Below are 23503 nucleotides of genomic sequence, written 5' to 3' on the forward strand. Positions count from 1 at the left end.
CAAACATCATGTGCTTGAATGGTGGTTATCTAGAGAGGAAGTCAGGTCTGTGTCATGTGGAGAGGCAGTCTACTGCAAAGCAGCTCAAACATCATGTGCTTGAATGGTGGTTATCTAGAGAGGAAGTCAAGTCTGTGTCATGTGTAGAGGCAGTCTACTGCAAAGCAGCTCAAACATCATGTGCTTGAATGGTGGTTATCTAGAGAGGAAGTCAGGTCTGTGTCATGTGGAGAGGCAGTCTACTGCAAAGCAGCTCAAACATCATGTGCTTGAATGGTGGTTATCTAGAGAGGAAGTCAAGTCTGTGTCATGTGTAGAGGCAGTCTACTGCAAAGCAGCTCAAATTTCATGTGCTTGAATGGTAGTTATCTAGAGAGGAAGTTTGGTCTGTGTCATGTGGAGAGGCAGTCTACTGCCAAGAAACTTAAGCTTCATGTCCTTAAATAGTGATTACCTTGAAAGGAAGTCAAGCCTGGGTTTCGTGGACAGACGTGAAGTGCACATTATGAGGTCTTCTAATTTGACATGAGGCCGCATTACTGACGCTGTCGTAATTTATTCACTGCGCCATTTCTCAGGGTCTATATTATCACTTTTTCCAGGGTCTGAGAATGAAGTCACTCAAGTGAATCGTTGCCTTGATGCGGCAAAAGCCTGCAACGTGGACCCAACTTGCCAGAAGTTACGAACAGAGTATGTAGGCTTGTGCATACGTCCCATGCCACGGACTGACTCTTGCAACCGTTCCAAGTGTCACAAGGCATTGAGGAAGTTTTTTGACCGAGTGCCAGCCGAGTATACCAGTGAACTGCTCTTCTGTCCTTGTGAAGACATTGCCTGTGCGGAGCGGAGGCGGCAAACCATCGTTCCAGCTTGTTCTTATGAGGCAAAGGAGAAGCCCAACTGCCTGGCCCCACTAGACGCTTGTAAGAGCGATTACATTTGTAGGTAAGCTACGTCATTTCCGAAAATGTCTTGTTCTTCGGTTCTTTGTAATTTGTCGTCTGTATTGTTATACATACAGTAGTAGCAGAATGTACAGTACATCTAGTATGGGGCCCACGGAGAAAGGGGCCCTAGCTCTGTTTGGTTCAACACCTGTTGATGGGGCCCTTCTCCCCAACTGAACTGCATTTTATGCAATTGTGAAATGACGAATTGTCCTAAATTGTATGGAGAAAGCAAGGAAGGGAAGATCAACACAAGACCCTTGGATCATTGGTGGTCCATATTGATCTTTGTCTATCCACTACATTCTATGTGATGCATTGAGCTTCAATAAACAAGTACAAGGAGACCTAGATGACCTATTTGGAAAATATCATTTTACAGGTTATTGGCACTGGATTTTGTGGTGGAACGTTGATCCAGGGAACTAGTCTGATTCCGTATGTGGAGTCGGGAAGGAATTTATCCCCTAGCATATTCGTCATGGGGGTTTTGACTTCCTCTGGATCAGTTTGCTAGAGTATGGGTTAAACTTGAGGGTCTTATGTCTAACTTCAACCTTGAAACTATGAAATTGGAAATCATCCAGTTGTCCCTTGACTGGAGCTTAGGGTAAGTAGGACTGACTCACAGGCTGTGGGCAATTTCTACCAGTGGGCTGATAGAAGCTGCTCATTTGTCCCAATGGTCAAACATTCCAGACCAAGGAGTCTTGATGGGGACTCATCTACTGCGTCATGTCATCATCAGTTCTTTTCTGCTTGGGCTCCTTCATAGGTGATGTTTGACGTAGGAATCTTCTGGTCCTTTCTTGGGCCAGTACAACCTAGTCTGGCAGAACAGAGATTTACTTTGCTATGCTTGCATAAATATTTCTAAAAACAACCCACAGCTTCACTGTACACTACCTCATAACGCCCGAATGTACAGTATGGCCCCCAAGATAAGCTTCGATTTTGAAACCACCAGAGAAAAGCTAATATTTTGTGAAACACTTCAATTGGCCAATTCCCCTGTAGTATTCAATATGGAATACATAGATGGACCAGGTGAACCAGCAAGGGCTGTCTGCCCTGGCTTATAGAGAGGGGTCCCGGCAGGGAATGCCCATAAGTGCTAGTAAGCCATATTAAAAGGGTTTCCAGTGATGAGATATTAACTTTTATCTCTTCACTCCTATTATACACAGAGTAAAACTGCATAAAACTTAAATGTAAAATGTATATATCTTTTTCTTAATATTTATGATCAGATTTATACAACTTAATAAGTACAACTCTTAGCACGTCCTGCCTGCAATGCTACGACCCGGTCCTACAACAACAGACGTGAGCTGTAGTGAAACGCCATGCTTTTTAATTATCGCTTAGCTCCTGACATTTAATATTCTCTAGGGGATTTTAAAGGTCCTTGAGTTAAAGTCCAATAAACTCTCGAGTTAGATACGCTACAAGACTCATAATGGCAACGACCATGAGTGATTGTGAGGCGAGTACTGGAGGCAGCAAGTCAATATCCATCGTGGAACATGTCATAGATCTCCTGACAGTAGGTTTGAAGAGGCCTAAGAGACGTAATGTATCTATCCTTTCTTGTCCATGAGCAGCATTGACTAACACCGTACAGATGGAGGCTTATGTACAGGGATGGTTGGAGTCATTGCGTGAACCTGCTATCCTCTGGAACAGACTCGCAAAACCTTCACATTATCCACTAAAATTGTAGTGAAGAGGTTCATGTTCGTAGCTGAACCACGCAAGCTTTACTGCTATCGTGGTCATGCAAAAAGGAGTGGCACACCGGCAGTGATATACAGTCCTGCCCTAACGGTGGAGATCAGACAAAGCTGTGATCTCCACTTTATAACCATATGTAGGCTCTAATGGTGGAGATCAGTCAAACCTCTGATCTCCACTTTATAACCATATTTAGGCTCTAATGGTGGAGATCAAACAAAGCTCCGATTTCTATCGTATAACCATATTTAGGCTCTAATGGTGGAGATCAGACAAAGCTCTAATCTCCACCATATAACCATATTTAGGCTCTATTGGTGGAGATCAGACAAACCTCTGATCTCCACCATATAACCATATTTAGCCTCTTATAATAGAGATCAAACAAAGCTCCGATTTCCATCGTATAACCGTTTTTAAGGCTCTAATGGTGGAGATCAGAAAAAGCTCTGAGCTTTACCGTATAACCGTATTTAGGCTCTAATGGTGGAGATCAGACAAACCTCCGATCTTCACTTTATAACCATATTTAGGCTCTAATGGTGGAGATCAGACAAAGCTCTGATCTCCACCGTATAACCATATTTAGGCTCTAATGGTGGAGATCAGGCAAAGCTCTAATCTCCACCGTATAACCATATTTAGGCTCCAGTAGTGGAGATCAGAACAAAGGTCCGATCTCCACCGTATAACCATATTTAAGCTCTAATGGTGGAAATCAGACAAAGCTGATATCCACCGTATAACCATATTTAGGCTCTAGTGGTGGAGATCAGACAAACCTCTGATCTCCACCGTATAACCATATTTAGGCTCTTATAATAGAGATCAGGCAAAGCTCCGATCTCCATCATATAACCGTATTTAGGCTCTAATGGTGGAGATCAGAAAAAGCTCTGATCTCCACCGTATAACCGTATTTAGGCTCTAATGGTGGAGATCAGACAAAGCTCTAATCTCCACCGTATAACCATATTTAGGCTCCAATAGTGGAGATCAGAACAAAGGTCCGATCTCCACCGTATAACCATATTTAAGCTCTAATGGTGGAAATCAGACAAAGCTATGATATCCACCGTATAACCATATTTAGGCTCTAGTGGTGGAGATCTGACAAACCTCTGATCTCCACCGTATAACCATATTTAGGCTCTTATAATAGAGATCAGGCAAAGCTCTGATCTCCATCAAATAACCGTATTTAGGCTCTAATGGTGGAGATCATAAAAAGCTCTGATCTCCACCGTATAACCGTATTTAGGCTCTAATGGTGGAGATCAGACAAAGCTCTAATCTCCACCGTATAACCATATTTAGGCTCCAATAGTGGAGATCAGAACAAAGGTCCGATCTCCACCGTATAACCATATTTAAGCTCTAATGGTGGAAATCAGACAAAGCTATGATATCCACCGTATAACCATATTTAGGTTCTAGTGGTGGAGATCAGACAAACCTCTGATCTCCACCGTATAACCATATTTAGGCTCTTATAATAGAGATCAGGCAAAGCTCTGATCTCCATCATATAACCGTATTTAGGCTCTAATGGTGGAGATCAGACAAAGCTCTAATCTCCACCGTATAACCATATTTAGGCTCCAATAGTGGAGATCAGAACAAAGGTCCGATCTCCACCGTATAACCATATTTAAGCTCTAATGGTGGAAATCAGACAAAGCTATGATATCCACCGTATAACCATATTTAGGCTCTATTGGTGGAGATCAGACAAACCTCTGATCTCCACCGTATAACCATATTTAGGCTCTTATAATAGAGATCAGGCAAAGCTCTGATCTCCATCATATAACCGTATTTAGGCTCTAATGGTGGAGATCAGACAAAGCTCTAATCTCCACCGTATAACCATATTTAGCCTCCAATAGTGGAGATCAGAACAAAGCTCCTATCTCCACCGTATAAACATATTTAGGCTCTAATGGTGGAAATCAGATAAAGCTATCATATCCACCGTATAACCATATTTAGGCTCTAATAGTGGACATCAAATAAAGTTATCTCCACCGTATAACCATATTTAGGCTTTAATAGTAGAGATCAGTCAAATCTCGGATCTCCACGATATAGCCATATTTAGGCTCTAATGGCAGAGATCAAACAAAGCTCCGATCTCCACCGTATAACCATATTTAGATTCTAATGGTGGAGATCAGACAAAGGTCTGATCTTCATGATATAACCATATTTAGGCTCTAATGGTGGAGATCAGACAAAGCTTTGATCATCACCATATAACCATATTTAGGCTCTAATGGTGGAGATCAAACAAAGCTCTGATTTCCATCATATAACCATATTTAGGCACTAACGGTGGAAATCAGACAAAGCTATGATATCCACCATATAAACATATTTAGGCTCTAATAGTGGACATCAGACAAACCTACGATCTCCACTTTATAACCATATTTAGGCTCTAGTGGTGGAGATCAGACAAAGCTCCGATCTCCACCATATAACCGTATTTAGGCTCTAATGGTGGAGATCAGAACAAAGCTCCGATCTCCACCGTATAACCATATTTAGGCTCTAATGGTGGAAATCAGACAAAGCTATGATTTCCGCCGTATAACCATATTTAGGCTCTAATAGTGGACATCAGATAAAGCTCTGATCTCCACCGTAAAACTATATTTAGGCTCTAATGGTGGAGATCAAACAAAGCTCTGATCTCCACCGTATAACCATATTTAGGCTGTCATGGTGGAGATCAGACAAAGCTCTGATCTCTGCTGTATAACCATATTTAGGTCCTAATGGTCGAGATCAGGCAAAGCTGTGATCTCACCGTATAACCATATTTAGGCTCTAACGGTGTTGATCAGACAAAGGTCTGATCTCCACCGTATAGCCATATTTAGGCTCTAATGGCAGAGATCAGACAAAGCTCCGATCTCCACCGTATAGCCATATTTAGACTCTAATGGTGGAGATCAGACAAAGGTCTGATCTCTACCGTATAGCCATATTTAGGCTTTGGAAGGGAAGGTCCACCTTTAATTGCAATGAAGATCCTGTGCATGACGAAAAAGGCACTTGTAGGTACAAAAAAAAATCAACCATTAGATAAAACAAAGACAAGTAAAATATAAAAGTTACGTAGGTTATTTTAATTTTTACAATTAATGTGTTAAAGGGAATTGGTTAGTAAGAGCAGTCTCTCTTTCCCCCTCCAAAAGCTAAATCCATCTACACCTTTATACCTGCGGTCTGTTTCCTCACTGCTGAGAAATCAGTGTTTAAATTAATATGCAAATGAGGCACTAAGTGCTCAGAGCACTTAAAGTGTAATTGTTGTTTTGTTTATTTTTTTCATCATGTGAACATAAAAAAATTGCAATCTATCTTATCAGACAAATCTGTTTTTTTTTCTCCTCCTGGACTGTTCAGTCATTCAAATAATCTTCAAACTTAGGCCGGGGTCACACTTGCGAGAAACTCGCACGAGTCTCATGTCTCAATACCCGACACTGCCACCGGCACTCGGGACCAGAGTGTGCTGCTGCATGTATTTCTATGCAGCTGAGCTCTCCGGTCCCGAGTGCCGGTGGCAGTGCCGGGTATTGAGACATGAGACTCGTGCGAGTTTCTCGCAAGTGTGACCCCGGCCTAAGGGGAAAATCTGTCTTCAGTGAATAGATTTTCCCATTACTGAGATAGGAGATGACAATTAGAGCTCATAAAGTTCTATGAAGAACTGTAACTGTCCCTTCAGGAGAACTTCCAACAGAACGTCTGTGTCTTGTCTGCCTCTAGCTCCTCCCTCCATAGAATCTCATGAGCACCAATTGTCATCTCCTATCTCAGAGTTAGGAAAATGTCTTTAATGAAAGCAGATGAAAAGATCAATCTGGGAGGAGAAAGAAGCAGATTTCTCTGATAAGATATATTACAAGTTGCTCATTTTCATTTATGATATTATTGATATTGATTCATGAAAATAAATCAAATAAAACAATGGTTGCAAATTACAAATAATAAACCTCTTTAAACCTCTTTAAATCGTCTATCTGTTGCTGCATTCCTGAGAAATTCATAACACTTTAAGTGCTCTGGGCGTGACAGAGCACTTCCAAAGCCACTGCCTTCTGAGGTTGTTTGCCTGTCCAGCACCAGCCTTTTTGGTTTGATTAGCAGCTTATAGTCTGATTACTTAACTTCCTGTAACGCCATTTAGACATTGAGTTATTAATTTAACTAAAAAGGTTAATGCTAGTCAAGGAAATGACCTCGGGAGGCAGAGGCTTGGTAAGTGCTCTGTCACACCCAGAGCACTTTAAGTCTTATGAATTAAACAACCAATTTCTCGGTAATGCAGCAACAGATAGACAATTTAAAGAGGTCGATGAAGTTAACTTTAAGATCTGCACTCTCTTATTTGCGGTTTGGTGGGTTGCTTGATCTTACTGACAGATTTCGATTAAGTATATGTCAGTACGATTGCAGTGATGCCAAACTTTTGTTTTATATTTTAGTGATGAAAAAATGTTCAAATTTTATGTTGTTTTCTTTCCGGAATTTGCCGTACATGTTAATTAACTTTGTAATTTTGCAGATTGGATGCACTTATGTGCATTTTCAATTATTTTTTTTTTAATTGCTAAAAGGAGGAAGATTCAAACTTGATTTATTAGTACAGTGGAACGTTCCGAGAGTCACATTATCAGATTTCCCCAGATTACCACAGTCTAATGGCATATGAGATACATGCCTCTATTGTGTGATAGATGGGGGTTCTACTTCAGGGACTCAGAAGAATTGGGGTCTCCTCCTTCCCTGGCTCCAGGAACAGTTTTAGACAAAGTGAGGCCCTGGGCAAAAGTTTAAAGTGGGGACCCAAATGCTCACATTTGCATCATCATGCAGAAACATTTCTGTTGTATTTACATGTGCTGAGTTCAGACCGTTAAACGAGCGTGATCGATAATATTGAAGTAATTCAATGCTTATTTCCTGGCCTCTTTACTCCATCTGAGTAAGGATGATGGGTATAGATAGTCCTTGATACAGTATAATGCAGCTCCCATGTAGTATAATGCACTGACCATGGTCCTTGATAGAATATAATGCAGCTCCCCTCAGAGTATAATGCAGACCCCCACTCATAGTATCCTGCTGCTCCCACACACAGTATAGTGCAGCCCCCACACACAATATAATGTAGCGCCCCACATACACAGTATAGTGCAGTCCCCCCACACACAGTATAATGCAACCTCCACACACAGCATAATGCAGCCCCCCACACACAGTATAATGCAACCTCCACACATACACAGTATAGTGCAGTCCCCCCACACACAGTATAATGCAACCTCCACACATACACAGTATAGTGCAGTCCCCCCACACACAGTATAATGCAACCTCCACACACAGCATAATGCAGCCCTCCACACACAGTATAGTTAAGTCCCCACACACACAGTATAATGCAACCTCCACACACAGTATAGTGCAGTCCCCACCACACACAGTATAATGCAGCCCCCCACACACAGTATAATGCAACCCCCACACATACACAGTATAGTGCAGTCCCCCCACACACAGTATAGTGCAGTCCCCCCACACACAGTATAATTCAACCTCCACACATACACAGTATAGTGCAGTCCCCCCACACACAGTATAATGCAACCTCCACACACAGTATAATGCAGTCCCCCCACACACAGTATAATGCAACCTCCACACATACACAGTATAGTGCAGTCCCCCCACACACAGTATAATGCAACCTCCACACATACACAGTATAGTGCAGTCCCCCCACACACAGTATAATGCAACCTCCACACACAGCATAATGCAGCCCTCCACACACAGTATAGTTAAGTCCCCACACACACAGTATAATGCAACCTCCACACACAGTATAGTGCAGTCCCCACCACACACAGTATAATGCAGCCCCCCACACACAGTATAATGCAACCCCCACACATACACAGTATAGTGCAGTCCCCCCACACACTGTATAGTGCAGTCCCCCCACACACAGTATAATGCAGCCCCCCACACACAGTATAATGCAACCCCCACACATACACAGTATAGTGCAGTCCCCCACACACAGTATAATGCAGTCCCCCCACACACAGTATAATGCAGCCTGTACACACCGTATAATGCAGCCCCCACACATGCAGTATAATGCAGCCCCCACCCCCCTTGCACACACACAGTATAGTGCAGCCACTCCCTCCACACACACAATACTTACCTCTCCTCCTCATTCCCCTGCTGCTCTGGCTTCTGCAGAGCATCTCCTCAGCTCCACTGCTGCCACACGCTGAATCAGAGGCAGAGTGATGGGAGAGGGAGTGTCATGTGATTCCCTTTCTTCCATCACTGCTTTCAACTGGCTAAGGGCCATAGCGGCTGTGTGGTGTGCCGCTATTAGCGGCTTGCCACTGGCTGGGGGCCCATGGAGGAGCAGGGCCTTAGGCAGCTGCCTGGTCTGCCTGCCCCTAATGCCGTCCCTGATTGGCTCTCATCTCTGTCCATTGTAGTGTATTGGAGCTATGAAAAAATATGGGAAGCTTACTTGTGCTGGGAAACCTCAGGATGGCATGGAATGATATACAGTCCCTTGCCCCAGGCCGGTCATAGATTCAGAGCCAGTTCCAGGTTTATGTCGGCATTTGGGCCACTCTTCACTTTCCATTTTACTGCCTCAATTTTCAATAGCGATGATATTTTTTGTTTTTTTTTTCTGTTGATTGTAGGAGGCTTTCTTGCAGACCGAGTTGTTCTATTCAACTTTTTCAGGGGAAGTGAACATGAAACAGCAATTTTTTTTCCTCCTTTTTCATTTTTTTTTTTTTTACTGTCCTTGTCTTGGGGCCTTGTACCAGTGATCATTTGTAAAGTACACTGCAGTACTACAGGCTGAGCTTCATAGGTGTACACACATGGCAGGCATGGGGTCCTTCAGTAGGCCTCCAAGATGCCATAACAGCAGTCATGTTGTGATAGGCGTCCAATGGGCACCATAAAGGATACCTCCCCTTCCTTTACAGCCTCTTGAAGGCCATTGTCATGAACGACAGCAGCAGCTAAGAGATTATACAAGCCGCAGTCGGCGCAATCTTCATGCATAGAATTCAGACTCAGGTGTCAGCTGTACAGCACAGTCAGCACCCTGCGCTGTATGGAGCTGCTTAGCATTAATGTTGATTCATTTTGATCATCTTTACCTCATAAAATAGCCATATGAGAGCATAGGATGTACGGCAGCATGACTGAACGCCCATGGACTCTAGGAGACCTGGGATGGCGGCCATATTGTTGTCATATATCGCTAGGGAAGCAGCTGATCGGAATCTTATAAATGTGACAGGACCACACTCACTTTGTTCATTTTTGTGGAAATGTATTTTTATGACACTGAGGCCGAGGCTGCGTGTCTTCTATTACGGCCAAGGCCGCGGTTTATGTATGGCTCCTGGCTGGATCTATACATCAGCACCGCGCTCTATAAATACAGCATCGCTCTAGGATGTGTCATGGGGACCGACATTACTCTACAGAACAAGACCTGTGATGATGAGAGATGCCCGGCCTGGCTGCTGCCGATTTATGAAACCGTGTAAAAGCAGAACCATCTTTGTTACCCATAGCAACCAGTCACAGCGCAGCTTTCATTTCAACAGAGCTGTTTAAAAAATGAAAGCTGAGCTCTGATTGGTTGCCATGGGTGACCAAAGACTTTTTCTTTTAAGTGGTTTTGGTAAAGAAGGCCCAAATATTAAGTTTTGAGTTCCTTGGACCAAGGTTGCCAAGTTCACTTTTTATATTTTCTGGACACATTATCAAAAAATCACGGACAGATAATATCGTTTACGGATGCATTGGAAAACAATAATAAATCATTATAAGTAATAAATGTTTACAGCCCTTAATTTTGTTAATTCTTATTTTCTCAATTCAGATCCCGGTTAGCTGCCTTCCAACTGGACTGCCAGCCCTCGGCGCAGTCTGTGACCGGATGTGCGCGGGAGAACCACGCCGCTTGTTTGATGGCGTACACGGGGATTATAGGTAACGCGTCATGCCGTGCTTATAGACGGAAAAAGAGAAAGATCAACTTTCATATTAATTATCAAAGGGTAATACCCAGAAATTGTGAACTTTAAGACGTCCGCCCAGGAGGGCTGCTAAAGTCTCCACTTTTGGGTGTGATTTTGCTTGCCATGATTTGCTAGAGATGGGTAGGAAAATACAAACTTCCAACTTGAAAACTTTTTTTTAAAAAAAACTCACGGGGAATGTGTGATTTCAGCTGTGAAGCATAACTGCGCCCTGTCCACGCTCCTAGTGTTGCCCGGTGTATGTGTTTGGACACCTCGGCCTTGGCAAATCTCCTGGGTGGCAGAGAATCCTTCCCCAACACTATGAGGATGGCACATTGACGTGACAGAGCACCAAGATGGGCGCCTGTTTTGCTCTTTCTGTGGGTTTCATCTCCACCGCTGTACTTCAGCCTAGTTTTCTCATCATAATAACAGGCCAACCAAGGCACAGTAATAATGGGGGACACCCGTCCGAATTACAACCATGTTAGGTCGTAAAAGGGCTCCCAAAAGGACACTCCACACTAAGACTTGGTAAACATGAGAACCATAAGGAGTATGCAGTCCAAATTATATAAAAATATGAATTTTTATTAAACATATATGCCACAAACAACATTAAATATATAACAAACAGGATCAGGTAATGAAGGCTAGGTCATCAGTTAATATACATATAAAATGCCCAAGTGCTGTTCACAATAAAACTTAACGCCATGGGAATTAGTACTATAAATACAGGCCAGTATAAGTAAAAAAATGCGGTCACCTTGAAAAAGAGCAGCGAAACGCGCGTCGGTGGCGGGTGGCTGTGGTCTTGAACTGTATCACTTATGTGTAAGCACTTGATGAACTTTATTAACTAAATTTACTTTGACCAGTTCCAACTTTGGTAAAAAAACTTTTATAGTACTAATTCCCATGGCGTTAAGTTTTATTGTGAACAGCACTTGGGCATTTTATATGTACACTGTGTTCCAAATTATTATGCAAAAACTATTTCCTCCTATTTCCTGTAAATTACCTATATGAATTGCAGTCATTGTTATTTTCCAGTCATCTAATATTCTAGTATAATTGCAATGCTTGTGAACAAACTGCCCATGAAAACAGGATATTTTTAGAAATAAGAAACACTCAGAATGCATGTTCCAAATTATTATGCACAGCAGAGTTTTCAACCTTTTTATTTTTATTTTGAACAAAAAAATGGTGAATTGTGAGATTATAAGCATTATCAGCTTATTACAAAATGAAATCAAACAGTTTTCAAGTCAAAACTTTATTCTCGGTGATGTTACATTTGCACATAGGAGCCCTTGTTGGAAAGAAGCTTCTGAACTCTCTCGTCCATTGAATTTGTCAGTTTTTGGATGGTTTGTGCTTCAGTTGTTTTGCATGTGGACAGAATCCCCTCCCAGAGCTGTTGCTTAGATGTGAACTGCCTCCCGCCATCATGGACACTCCTTGTGATGATGCTCCAGAGGTTCTCAATGGGGTTGAGGTCAGGGGAAGATGGTGGCCACACCATAAGTTTGTCCTCTTTTATGCCCATAGCAGCCAGAGATGCAGATGTGTTATTTGCAGCATGAGACGGTGCATTATCATGCATGACAATGATCTTGCTGCGGAAAGCACGGTTCTTCCTCTTGGACCATGGCAGGAAGTGCTGTTCTAGAAACTCCACATAGATTATGGAGTTCATCTTTACCTCTTCAGGGATCCTAAAGGGGCCGACAATCTCTCTCCCCATGATTCCAGCACAAAACATTACTCCACCTCCTCCATGTTGGTGCCTTAGGCCTCTTTCACACTTCCGTTTTTGACAATCAGTCAAGATCCGCCGATTTGGAAAAAAACCGGATCCGCCATTTTTCTTTGCGGATCCGTTTTTTTCCCCATTGACTTTCATTATTGGCGGATATAGAAGGATTGCCGTCCGTTGCATCCGTTTTTGTGCGGATCCGCCAAAATATTGCTGTCCGTCAACATCCTCAAAGATTTCCAAACGGAGCTTGCAACGTTTTTTTGGCCGGCGGATCCTCCAGACACTGATTTAACCCAAAATTCAGTCTGGGTGCAGGACAAAAAAATCTCTCTCTCTCTTTTTCCAGGCTGCGATTCTTTTAACATTCTTCATTTGGCGGATCCGTCAAAAAAAAACGGACGGGTGGCATCCGTTGTCATCAGTACTAAAACGGATCCGCTATCCGTCCTTTTGGCGGATTTTACCTGACACAAAAAACTGAAGTGTGAAAGACGCCTTAGCCGTGTTTTCATGGGGTGTCCATCAACCAGCCATCCTCCACTCCATCCATCTGGACCATCGAGCGTTGCACGGCCCTCATCAGTCTTCATGTCTCGTTTGGCCCACTGGAGCCGTTTCTGCTTGTGTGCTGTGGATAGAGGTGGTCGACAGGATGGCTTGCGCACAGCTGCAAACCTCTGGAGGACCCTGCATCTTGTTGTTCGGGGGACATTGGAGGCACCAGCAGCTTCAAAAACTTGTCTGCTGCTATGACAAGGCATTTTTGCAGCTGCTCTTTTAACCTGACGCAATTGCCTGTTGGAAAGAGTCCTCAATTTTTCCTTACCAGCACGCACTCTTTTTGCATTATAATTTGGAACACAGTTTATATTTAACTGATGACCTAGCCTTCATTACCTGATCCTGTTTGCTATATATTTAATGTTGTTTGTGGCATATATGTTTAATAAAAATTCATATTTTGATATCATTTGGACTGCATACTCCTTATGGTTCTCATGTTTACCTAGTTTTCACATCATGCAGCTCCATACAGTAAACCCTTACTACTTGTTCGGACTGGAAGATGTCAAGTAGGTGACTCAATGCTCACCACACTGAGATTCACCTGGAAGATGGATGTATCTGAGCTAATAATTTACTTTTATATGAGCTTCCCGTTCATTCAACCCCGGTCTGCAAACAACAGCTACTGTCAGACCCGGCCCTGGCACTAGTGGTGGCACACTGTTTGAAGCGATGCATGAATTACTTAGACCCCATTGAATGTAATGAGGTATTTGGTGCTGATTCCAGTAGATGTTGAGGGACAATCTTGTACCTTCTTTTTTATAGCTTAGGAAAAAAAAAGATAATAAGAAAATACATGATGACACAGTACTGCTATAAAATTATCATTGTATCTGACACATCTTCATCCAGAGGGTAAGAGAGAGGATTTTTTTTATTCATGGTCTCTAAAAGAATTCCGAAGATCTTGATTTGTGTGACCAGTTGATCATACTGACCACTACTATACGAGCTTGTTCTAGATTGATCATGTTCTCCAAAACATCTGCTTTTCCACAAAAATCCAAAATGTTTCTACGATTTCTCATCCTCTATCTTCAATACTGATATAACATTCTCCAAACATGTAATGCACTTCAATCCTCAACTCTGCTTCTTGGTTCCTCTTGATCCTCTCAATTCTTCACTTTTCTCTCCATTGTTCCAACCAGAGGCGTAGCTAGGGTTTCGGTTCAGGGGAGGCGAAACTTCTGAGTGGGCCCCTAACTAGGTAACTGTGATTACAACTCGGTGACGCCCCCTAATAGTGGATGTAGGAGATGACTGCGCTGTTACTGAAAATAATCCCTATATAAAGACCAACATGAATATTACCGCAATATGGTCAGTGGTAAATACCAGTCCTACAAAACATATGTGATTACTGCACAGGTATAGTTGGTGTCTTACCGCTGACGTTCTTTCTGATGGAATCGGTCACTTTTCACGTATTTTCCATCTGGCCCAGACCGACATGACAACTCCTCCAGCCACGACTCTGCTACAGAGATTACAACAACGACACGTTTCTCTTCTCATATTCCAGCCCCATCACCATCTATCTCCAACCTGCACAAACCCCACATCCTGCTGATACCCCAATACTGAACCGCTGCTGCCGTATGTGTCCCTATTACTGCACCTGATACCCCAATGCTGAGCCACCACTGCCGTATGTGTCCCTATTACTGCACCTGATACCCCAATGCTGAGCCACTGCTGCCGTATGTGTCCCTATTACTGCACCTGATACGCCAATGCTGAGCCGCTGCTGCTGTATGTGTTCTTATTACTGCACCTGATATCCCAATTCTGAGCCGCTGCTGCCGTATGTGTCCTTATTACTGCACCTGATATCCCAATACTGAGCCGCTGCTGCCGCATGTGTCCTTATTACTACACCTGACACCCCAATACTGAGCCGCTGCTGCCGTATGTGTCCTTATTACTGCACCTGATACCCCAATACTGAGCCTCTGCTGCCGTATGTGTCCCTATTACTGCACCTGACACCCCAATACTGAGCCGCTGCTGCTGTATGTGTCCTTATTACTGCACCTGATATCCCAATTCTGAGCCACTGCTGCCGTATGTGTCCCTATTACTGCACCTGACACCCCAATACTGAGCCGCTGCTGCCGTATGTGTCCCTATTACTGCACCTGACACCCCAATACTGAGCCGCTGCTGCCGTATATGTCCTTATTACTGCACCTGATACCCCCTATACACACACGACTCTGCTCCACACCCCCTATACACACACACGGCTCTGCTCCGTACACCTTGTACACACGCAGCTCTGTTCCGTACACCTTGTACACACGCACCTCTGCTACGTACACGCTCTACACACGCGCCTCTGCTACGTACACGCTGTAAAAACGCGGCTCCACTCTGTACACCTTGTACACACCTGGCTCCGCTCCGTGCACTTGTACACATGCGGCTCTGCTCCGTACACCTGGTACACACGCATCTCTGCTCCCTACACCCCGTACACACGTGGCTCTGCTCCGTACATGCTGTACACATGCGGCTCTGCTCCGTACACGCTGTACACATGCGGCTCCGCTCCGTACACCTTGTACACACACGGCTCTGCTCCGCACACCCCATACACACACGGCTCCGCACCATACACCTCATACACATACGTCTCCAATCCGTACACATTGCACACACGGCTCCACTCCGTACACCCCGCACACACACGGCTCTGCTCCGTACACCCCGTACACACACGGCTCTGCTCTGTACACCCCGACCCGTACACACTAGGCTCTGCTCCGTACACAAACGGCTCTGCTCACCCCATACACACGCAGCTCCGCTCCTCTGTACACCTCATACATGCATATCTCTGCTCCGTACACCTTCTACACACACGGCTCCGCTCTGCACACCTCATACACACACAGCTCTGCTACATCCACCCTGTAAACCCCTCCTGACCCCACACAGAAACTTACTTCACCTCATCCAGCACCATGACAACCAGCACAGCAGAGCCCTGCAGCCGTTGAAACCCCTGATCATGTGACTCTCTGACTCTGCCCCTCCCGTGACCTCATCACAGGTCCTGTGTGCACAGAATAGGCCAGGACGACATTGCTGGCTGTGAGGTGGGGGCGCACTGCTGGCACCAGGGCCCCCCACCGCCTTCTCAGGGGCCCATAGCGGCTTGGCGGCAGAGTAGGGAGATCGATTCTCCCTGCTCTGCCGCAGAATGTAACTGTATGGGCGCGCTGTGCATACCGATACAGTTACAGTAGTGTAGCTCCGGTGGGCCCCCTCAGAGCTCGGGGCCCGGGGCGACCCCTCTGCCCCCCCCCCGGTAGCTACACTACTGGTTCCAACTTATCTTTTCCTATTTTTCAACCCATCCTCTTGTTCCTCCATCCACCAATTGCTTCCTTCACGTTTCTCGATTCTCCACTTCTATCCTAAGTTTTCCAGTTCTCCTTTAATTTCTCTGTGTCTCTTCTCTTTACTCTATTTCCATTTTCCTTTCTTTCCTTCATTTTTCTTCGATTTATTCATGTTCCTTCACTTTCCTTAGTCTTCAATTTATCCTCTTTGTATGTCTTCCCCCTTCTTCTCTTCCCTCCATTTCTCCTGTCCTTCAATTTCTCCTCTCATTCCTCCACATCTCTTCTCATTCCTATACTTATCCTCTTGTTTCTCAACTTCTCTCTCTCCTTCACCTCTTGTCTTATCTTCCCCGTCACCTCTTTTTCCTCCACTTCTCCTCATTTCTTTACTTTTCCTTTCCTTCTTACCTATGGTTCCCCTATTTTTCCTCTCATTCCTTCACCTCTCAGTTCTTCAGTTACCTTCTCATTTCTCAATTTCCGGCTTACTCTTCCACGTTTTTAATTGTTCTTACATTTCTCTTCTGTTAACTGAATTACTTCTTTCCTATCATTCTTCCACTTCCTTTTCTTGTTTCTTCACCTATCCTCTAATTCCGCCCTACTTTTCCTTGGTTTCCTTCTACTCTTCCATTTCCCTCTTAATTATTATTATTATTATTTATTGTTATAGCGCCATTTATTCCATGGCGCTTTACAGGTAAGGAGGGGTATACATAAAAACAAGTACAATAATCTTAAACAATACAAATCATAACTGGTACAGGAGGAGAGAGGACCCTGCCCGCGAGGGCTCACAATCTACAAGGGATGGGTGATAATACAGTAGGCGAGGGTAGAGCTGGTCGTGCAGCGGTTTGGTCGATCGGTGGTTACTGCAAGTTATAGGCTTGTCGGAAGAGGTGGGTCTTCAGGCTCTTTTTGAAGGTTTCGATGGTAGGTGAGAGTCTGATGTGTTGTGGTAGAGAGTTCCAGAGTAGGGGTGAAGCGCGAGAGAAATCTTGTATGCGATTGTGGGAAGAGGAGATAAGAGGGGAGTAGAGAAGGAGATCTTGTGAGGATCGGAGGTTGCGTGCAGGAAAGTACCGGGAGACGAGGTCACAGATGTATGGAGGAGACAGGTTGTGGATGGCTTTGTTTGTCATGGTTAGGGTTTTGTAATGGAGTCTCTGGGCAATTGGGAGCCAGTGAAGGGATTGACAGAGGGGAGATGCTGGGGAATAGCGGGGGGACAGGTGGATTAGTCGGGCAGCAGAGTTTAGAATAGATTGGAGGGGTGCGAGAGTGTTTGAGGGGAGGCCACAGAGCAGGAGGTTGCAGTAGTCAAGGCGAGAGATGATGAGGGCATGGACTAGGGTTTTTGCAGATTCTTGGGTGAGGAATGAACGGTTTCGTGAAATATTTTTGAGTTGAAGTCGGCAGGAAGTGGAAAGGGCTTGGATATGTGGTTTGAAGGAGAGATTAGCATCAAGGATTACTCCGAGGCAGCGAGCTTGTGGGACTGGGGAGAGTGGGCAGTCATTTACTGTGATTTACTTAATCCTACATCTCTTCTCTCATTCCTACATTTCACCTCTCTTTCCTCTACGTCACCTCTCAATTTTTTTCCGTTCCCCTTGTTAATCTATTTCTCCTCTACTTCTTCACTCATTCTTCCACCTGTCCTTTCCCTTCTTCACTTTCCACCCTTTCCTCTACTCCTCCTCTTCTGCTTCCTTTATCACTCCACTCCTCCATCAGTGTTTCAACACTTCCAAAGTCCATTTACTTCTTAAAATGATAGGCGAAAAGTGTCTGTTCATTGATGGGCTCACTGGCAGTTTGAATGGATCATTGGCCACGGCAACTCTAGTCATTTTATGAGGAATTGACAAAGATACTGGAGCACTGTACTCCGATAGATCTACCAGTCCTATAGAGAGTGAATGGAGAAGTATCTCATGCAGTAACACTATATAGTATGTGTTATGCTTAGCATATCTAATGTCACAAAATTGTACTCATCAGCTTTCTTTGTCGGTAAAATTATGTACAGGTAGTCCTATCACACCCAACTATGTGGATAACTCATCTTCAAGTGTGGCCCCCTGGTGCACATGTATCACAAGTGGAAACCGGCAGGAGGAGTGTGAGAACTTCCTACACTTCTTCACAAATAACATCTGCCTACGTAAGTTTTCAGAAAAGTTCCAGATGTCTAGTGAAGGGGGTTTTATTATGAGGGTCTCAACAAGCAGCTTCCTTTGTCTTAGCAAATGTAAGTAAATCAAGGTTGGAGTTGTACTGAGGCTGAGTTACAGTGAATATATATATACAGTTGTGCTCAAAAGTTTACATACCCCAGCAGACTTTTTGCTTTCTTGGCCTTTTTTCAGATAATATGAATGATAACACAAACATGTTTTGTTATACACATTTTTATTTCCTTTGTGTGTATTGGAACAACACAAAAAATGAGGTAAAAAGGCAAATTGGACATAATTTCACACAAAACCCCCAAAATGTGCAGGCCAAAATTGTTGTCATCTTTCCAAAATTGTGGGTGAGCAACTTTGTTTCAAGCATGCGATGCTCGTTCAAACTCAAAGTAACAGGTGTGGACAATATGAAAATCATACCTGAAACCAGCTAAAAAGGGGAGAAGTTGACTCAATCTTTACATTGTGTGTCTGTGTGTGCTACACTAAGCATGGAGAACAGTAAGAGGATAAGAGAACTATCTGAGGACTTTAGAACCAAAATTATTAAACTGGATCAACAATCTGAGTTTCAAGTCCATCTCCAGAGATTTGATATTCATTTGTCCACTGTGTTCAATATAATCAAGAAGTTTACCACCCATGGCACTGTAGCTAATCTGCCTGGATGTGGACGACAGAGAAAAATTGATGAAAGGGTGCAACGCAGGATAGTCTGAATGGTGGATTAGCAGACCCAATTAAATTCTAAAGAAATTCAAGCTGTCCTTCAGGCTCAGGGTGCATTAGTGTCAGCGCAAACTATCTGTCGAGATTTGAATGAAATGAAACACTATGGCAGGAAACTAAGGAAGACCCCCACTGCTGACACAAAGGCATAAAAAAGCTAGACTGCAGTTTGCCAAAATGCATATGAGCAAGACAAAATCCTTATGAGAAAGTGTCTTGTGAACAGATGAGACCAAGATAAAGCTTTTTGGTAAAGCACATCATCCTGCTGTTTACCAAAAATAGAATGCAGCCTGCAGCAAAAAGAAAAGAGTACCTACAGTCAAATATGGTGGCGGTTCAAAGTTTTTGTGTTGTTTTACTGCCTCTGGCACTGGGTGCCTTGACTGTGTGCAAGGCATCATGAAATCTGAAGATTACCCCAGAATTTTTGGTTGCAATGCAGTGCCCAGTGTCAGAAAGCTAGGTTATGGGACTTCCAGCAGGATAATGGCCCCAAACAAATTTAAAGAAGCACCCAGAAATGGATGGAAACAAAGTGCTGGAGAGTTCTGAAGTGACCAGCAATTAGTCTGGATCCAAATCCCATTGATCACCTGTGGAGAGATCTTAAAATTGCTGTTGGGAGAAGGCGCCTTCACATATGAGAGACCTGGAGCAGTTTGTAAGAAGAGTGCTCGAAAATTCCAGTTGAGAGGTGTAAGAAGCTTGTTGATGGTTATAGGGAGCGATTGATTGCAGTTATTTATTCCAAAGGGTGCAACCAAATATTAAGTTGAGGGTGCCAACAATTTTGTCCAACCCATTTTTGGGGGCTTTTGTGTGACATTATATCCAATTTACCTTTTTTTCCTCAGTTTTTTGTGTTGTTCCAGTATATACAAAAGAAATAAACAAGTATAACATAACATGTGTAATTTCAATAATAATATTTTATTTTCTGAAACAAATTCAAGGGTGCCAACACTTTTGTCCATGTCTATATATATATGTATATATATATACTTTGTACCAAAAAGTGCAGCAGCATATTGTGTGCAATAAGTTTTGTAGCTATGTGCAAACATTGAATATATGAAATATAAACTGCATTACTGCCATATACAATATACTTATGAAATTAATGTGCTTGGTCAATATGTAGGAGCCCACCAACTATAACAAGGCGAACCTAAAGAATAAATAAAGGGTGGGTAGGATTCAGCTCTAGTTAAAAACAACCTTATGCGAGAAGTGTCCGGTTAACTAAGGAGGCAATCACTATCTTCAGATGTACGTCTAATAAAAAATAAAAGTTTGGGTCCAAACAAAGAAAGGTTGCCTTGTTGTGGCTGGTGGGCCAGCATGTATTGATTTGATAGTTTGAAAAGTTTGATAAAACTCTGGTGAGATCAGACATTAGATGGGGCAGCAGCTGTGTGGAGGTCTCCTCACTCCAGGTCTGTTTGGAGAAGGTAAAGATGAATGTTCTGCATTTGCCTTTTTGATTCAATTATTGGCCTCTTTATTGACTTGGGCAATCATCGCCGGTGAGCCGCTCATTCCATTGTCGCAGCTGAACATCTGCTCTTGCATAAAACTGATTTCCTAAGAGCTGGCTAATAACTGCTCAGAATAAAGCACTGGCTTGTATCACTTCGGCTGGGAGCGGCGGTCGTTTTTTTGTGGAGTATATTATTCTATGTAGCGTTGTAACTTTTGTAGATTGTTGTACCGTTAAATCGATTATGACTTTTTACCTTGTTTTTGCTTCATAGAAAACTCTATTCATGCTTTTGGCAATGGGACTAATCTAAATCTGGCAGTAAATCCGTCCATGGCCTCTACAACACCTGGGCATAAGGAGGAAAAATATGCCAATGCCTCTATCCCTGCAGTAAAGGAAAGTGTCAATGTCTACGTCCAGCCCACAAAGGTAACATGATGAGTGTAAGATTCCATGTGATTACTGGTGGATTTAGAATTCCTACATATTCCTTTGCTTCCTCTGGTCCATGTTGAGTGTGATACACACCATGTCACCACACAGCACAGTGAGTATCTGTAGCCCTCTATACCGGCCACTCACTGATTCCAGGATTGTAGACACCTGTGATGCTAATTAGTGGACACACCGTGATTTAACATGTCCCTTTTGCCACATTATTTTCAGGGGTACCATCACTTCTGTCCAGGCCTATTTCATGAGTTTTATTCTTTTTTTAATTCTGTGGAATCATGGTTGAAAAGCAATGTCTGACTTTCATTTGTTCATTTTCATAGATTTTTGATTTATTATTACTTTTATCAGATTCAAGTTATTTCTGTCACCCTTCTGGGTTTTTCTGTCATTAAACGAAGAGTACCAACAATTTTGGCCACGAATGTAGCTGATCATAAAGTGTCCTCTCGATGGGACTCATCAGTGTTCCTGATAAAGTAGTTAAATATGGTTTTTCCACTCCTGAACAAACATTTTAAGGCTCTAGAAGAGAGAAAATCACTTTTTATCTTTTTTTTATTTTTTTTTTTTATCAAACTTTGGGTCTATGACCAAAACCAATATTCAAGTAGAAACATCTTTTCAAAAAGTTTTTCATTCTGGCCCTTTAATAAGTCACAAAGTAGTTTGTATTATTAATTATTATTATTAGTAGTACTATGATTAATAATTTAAAAATGTTTTCCTTAAGGTTTCAAAGGAGGAACCCTTCCTGGTAGGATCCAACGAAATCAAGTCTGAAGTCTTCAATTCTCTTAGCCCATCTTCCAGTTCCCAGTTGATCGGTGGTGGATGTTCCTTGCTCGTCACTCTATTTTTTCAAATCTTTATCTGAAAACGTTTGAGAGTGTCTCATTTTACACTAAAAACAAAAAAAAACAAGAAAAAAAAAACAAAACAAATTTCTGGGAGAAAAACAAAACTGTGTCTTCTCTATTTTTTTATGTTAGTTCATGGTAATCTTAAAAGTCCTTCCTCTCATTTATCGTCTTTTGAAATAATAAGGAAATGTCTTTTTGATTCTCGGACTTGATTTTCAGACAGTTTTTGGAAGGCCAGTTGGCAGTCCCGTGGACTCGTCTGGAATATTGGCGAAGTCTCCGTACCAGCCGTGCCTGTGGGGTCACGTGGAGCATCTAAGAGAATGCACAAATGTCTATTGGGACTCGACAGAGCACAAGGACAAGATTTTTAATGGACGTAACTTCAGGTGAAATAAAAAAAAAACTTTTTGGGGATGAAATTGTTGAGGTGATGTTCCTAAATCCTGTAATATGTAGGAGAAAAAGAAAAAGTCTGTAAAAGATTAAGAAACGGGATTCTGCATTCTATGGCCTCTTATTTTCTACATTCTGGATGCGGGTAGGGGTGAAGATGTGTAGATATCATGTATAGATTCATCTCAAGAAGGACAACGTAAGAGAAAGTCATGCCATGAAGGACATGACTCTCCTAAGTTGGTGTCCCCTCCCAAGCATCTTAAGTGCTTGTACTCCTCAACACGTCATCGAACCTTTTCTTGACACCTGTCTGAGACAATTTCTACAAGATGAGATATCATTTAGCGTTCACAATATATTGCAAATTTGCTTTGTCTTAAGTCAACAAAGAGTTTTATTTTATCATAACTAAGCTACCCCTCATCCGCTCACTCAAACTTTTTTTTTCCTTTAAAAACTGAAGATTTAATGAATAAAATTTTTAATTTTCTTTATTTCCCTTTTTTTTTGAAAGTAGCATTAAATTGTACTATACAACTCCGAGTGTCAACGTTGTCTTTAATTTTAGTTGTCTGTTTGGTATGGGTGTGATTTTTTAGGGGGGGGATTTTGATTTACTCTTTTTTTCTTGTTTATTTTTCACGTCATGATGCTCCAATTTCACGTGGGCTTTACTGTAAACCTTGAGAAGGTGTCTGAAGGTAGTCATGGTGCTAAATGTAAGTGTTCCCAAAACTTTAAATGCAATAAATAGGATTAAATGAGTAATTGTATGGCAGCAGAGGGATCTCCTCTTCTGAAGCTATTAGGTGAGAAGTTTACTTTCCTTTGGAAGCTTTGAGTGATCGAGAGATCGATCAACTGATGTCACAATCAGTGACATCACTGCCCAAGATGC

At 42.8% G+C, this 23503-nt stretch overlaps 1 protein-coding gene across 2 annotated transcripts in view; it reads left to right on the forward strand.

Annotated features, from left to right (window-relative positions):
* Nucleotides 1-23143, forward strand: part of GFRA4 (GDNF family receptor alpha 4) — a 575713-nt gene extending 552570 nt beyond the window's left edge. For both annotated transcript variants that reach the window (XM_073586752.1, XM_073586751.1), the window contains 5 exons: nucleotides 603-948; nucleotides 10645-10754; nucleotides 18513-18647; nucleotides 21162-21319; nucleotides 22077-23143. In XM_073586752.1, coding sequence (XP_073442853.1) covers nucleotides 603-948; nucleotides 10645-10754; nucleotides 18513-18647; nucleotides 21162-21319; nucleotides 22077-22220 — 893 coding nt within the window. In that variant the 3' untranslated portion in view covers nucleotides 22221-23143. The remainder of the gene's footprint in view (nucleotides 1-602; nucleotides 949-10644; nucleotides 10755-18512; nucleotides 18648-21161; nucleotides 21320-22076) is intronic.
* The last annotated feature ends 360 nt before the right edge of the window (nucleotides 23144-23503 follow it).

Source organism: Dendrobates tinctorius, unplaced genomic scaffold (assembly GCF_039654945.1).
Source record: "Dendrobates tinctorius isolate UK_male_01 unplaced genomic scaffold, ASM3965494v1 ptg000095l, whole genome shotgun sequence".
Lineage (NCBI taxonomy): Eukaryota > Metazoa > Chordata > Amphibia > Anura > Dendrobatidae > Dendrobates > Dendrobates tinctorius.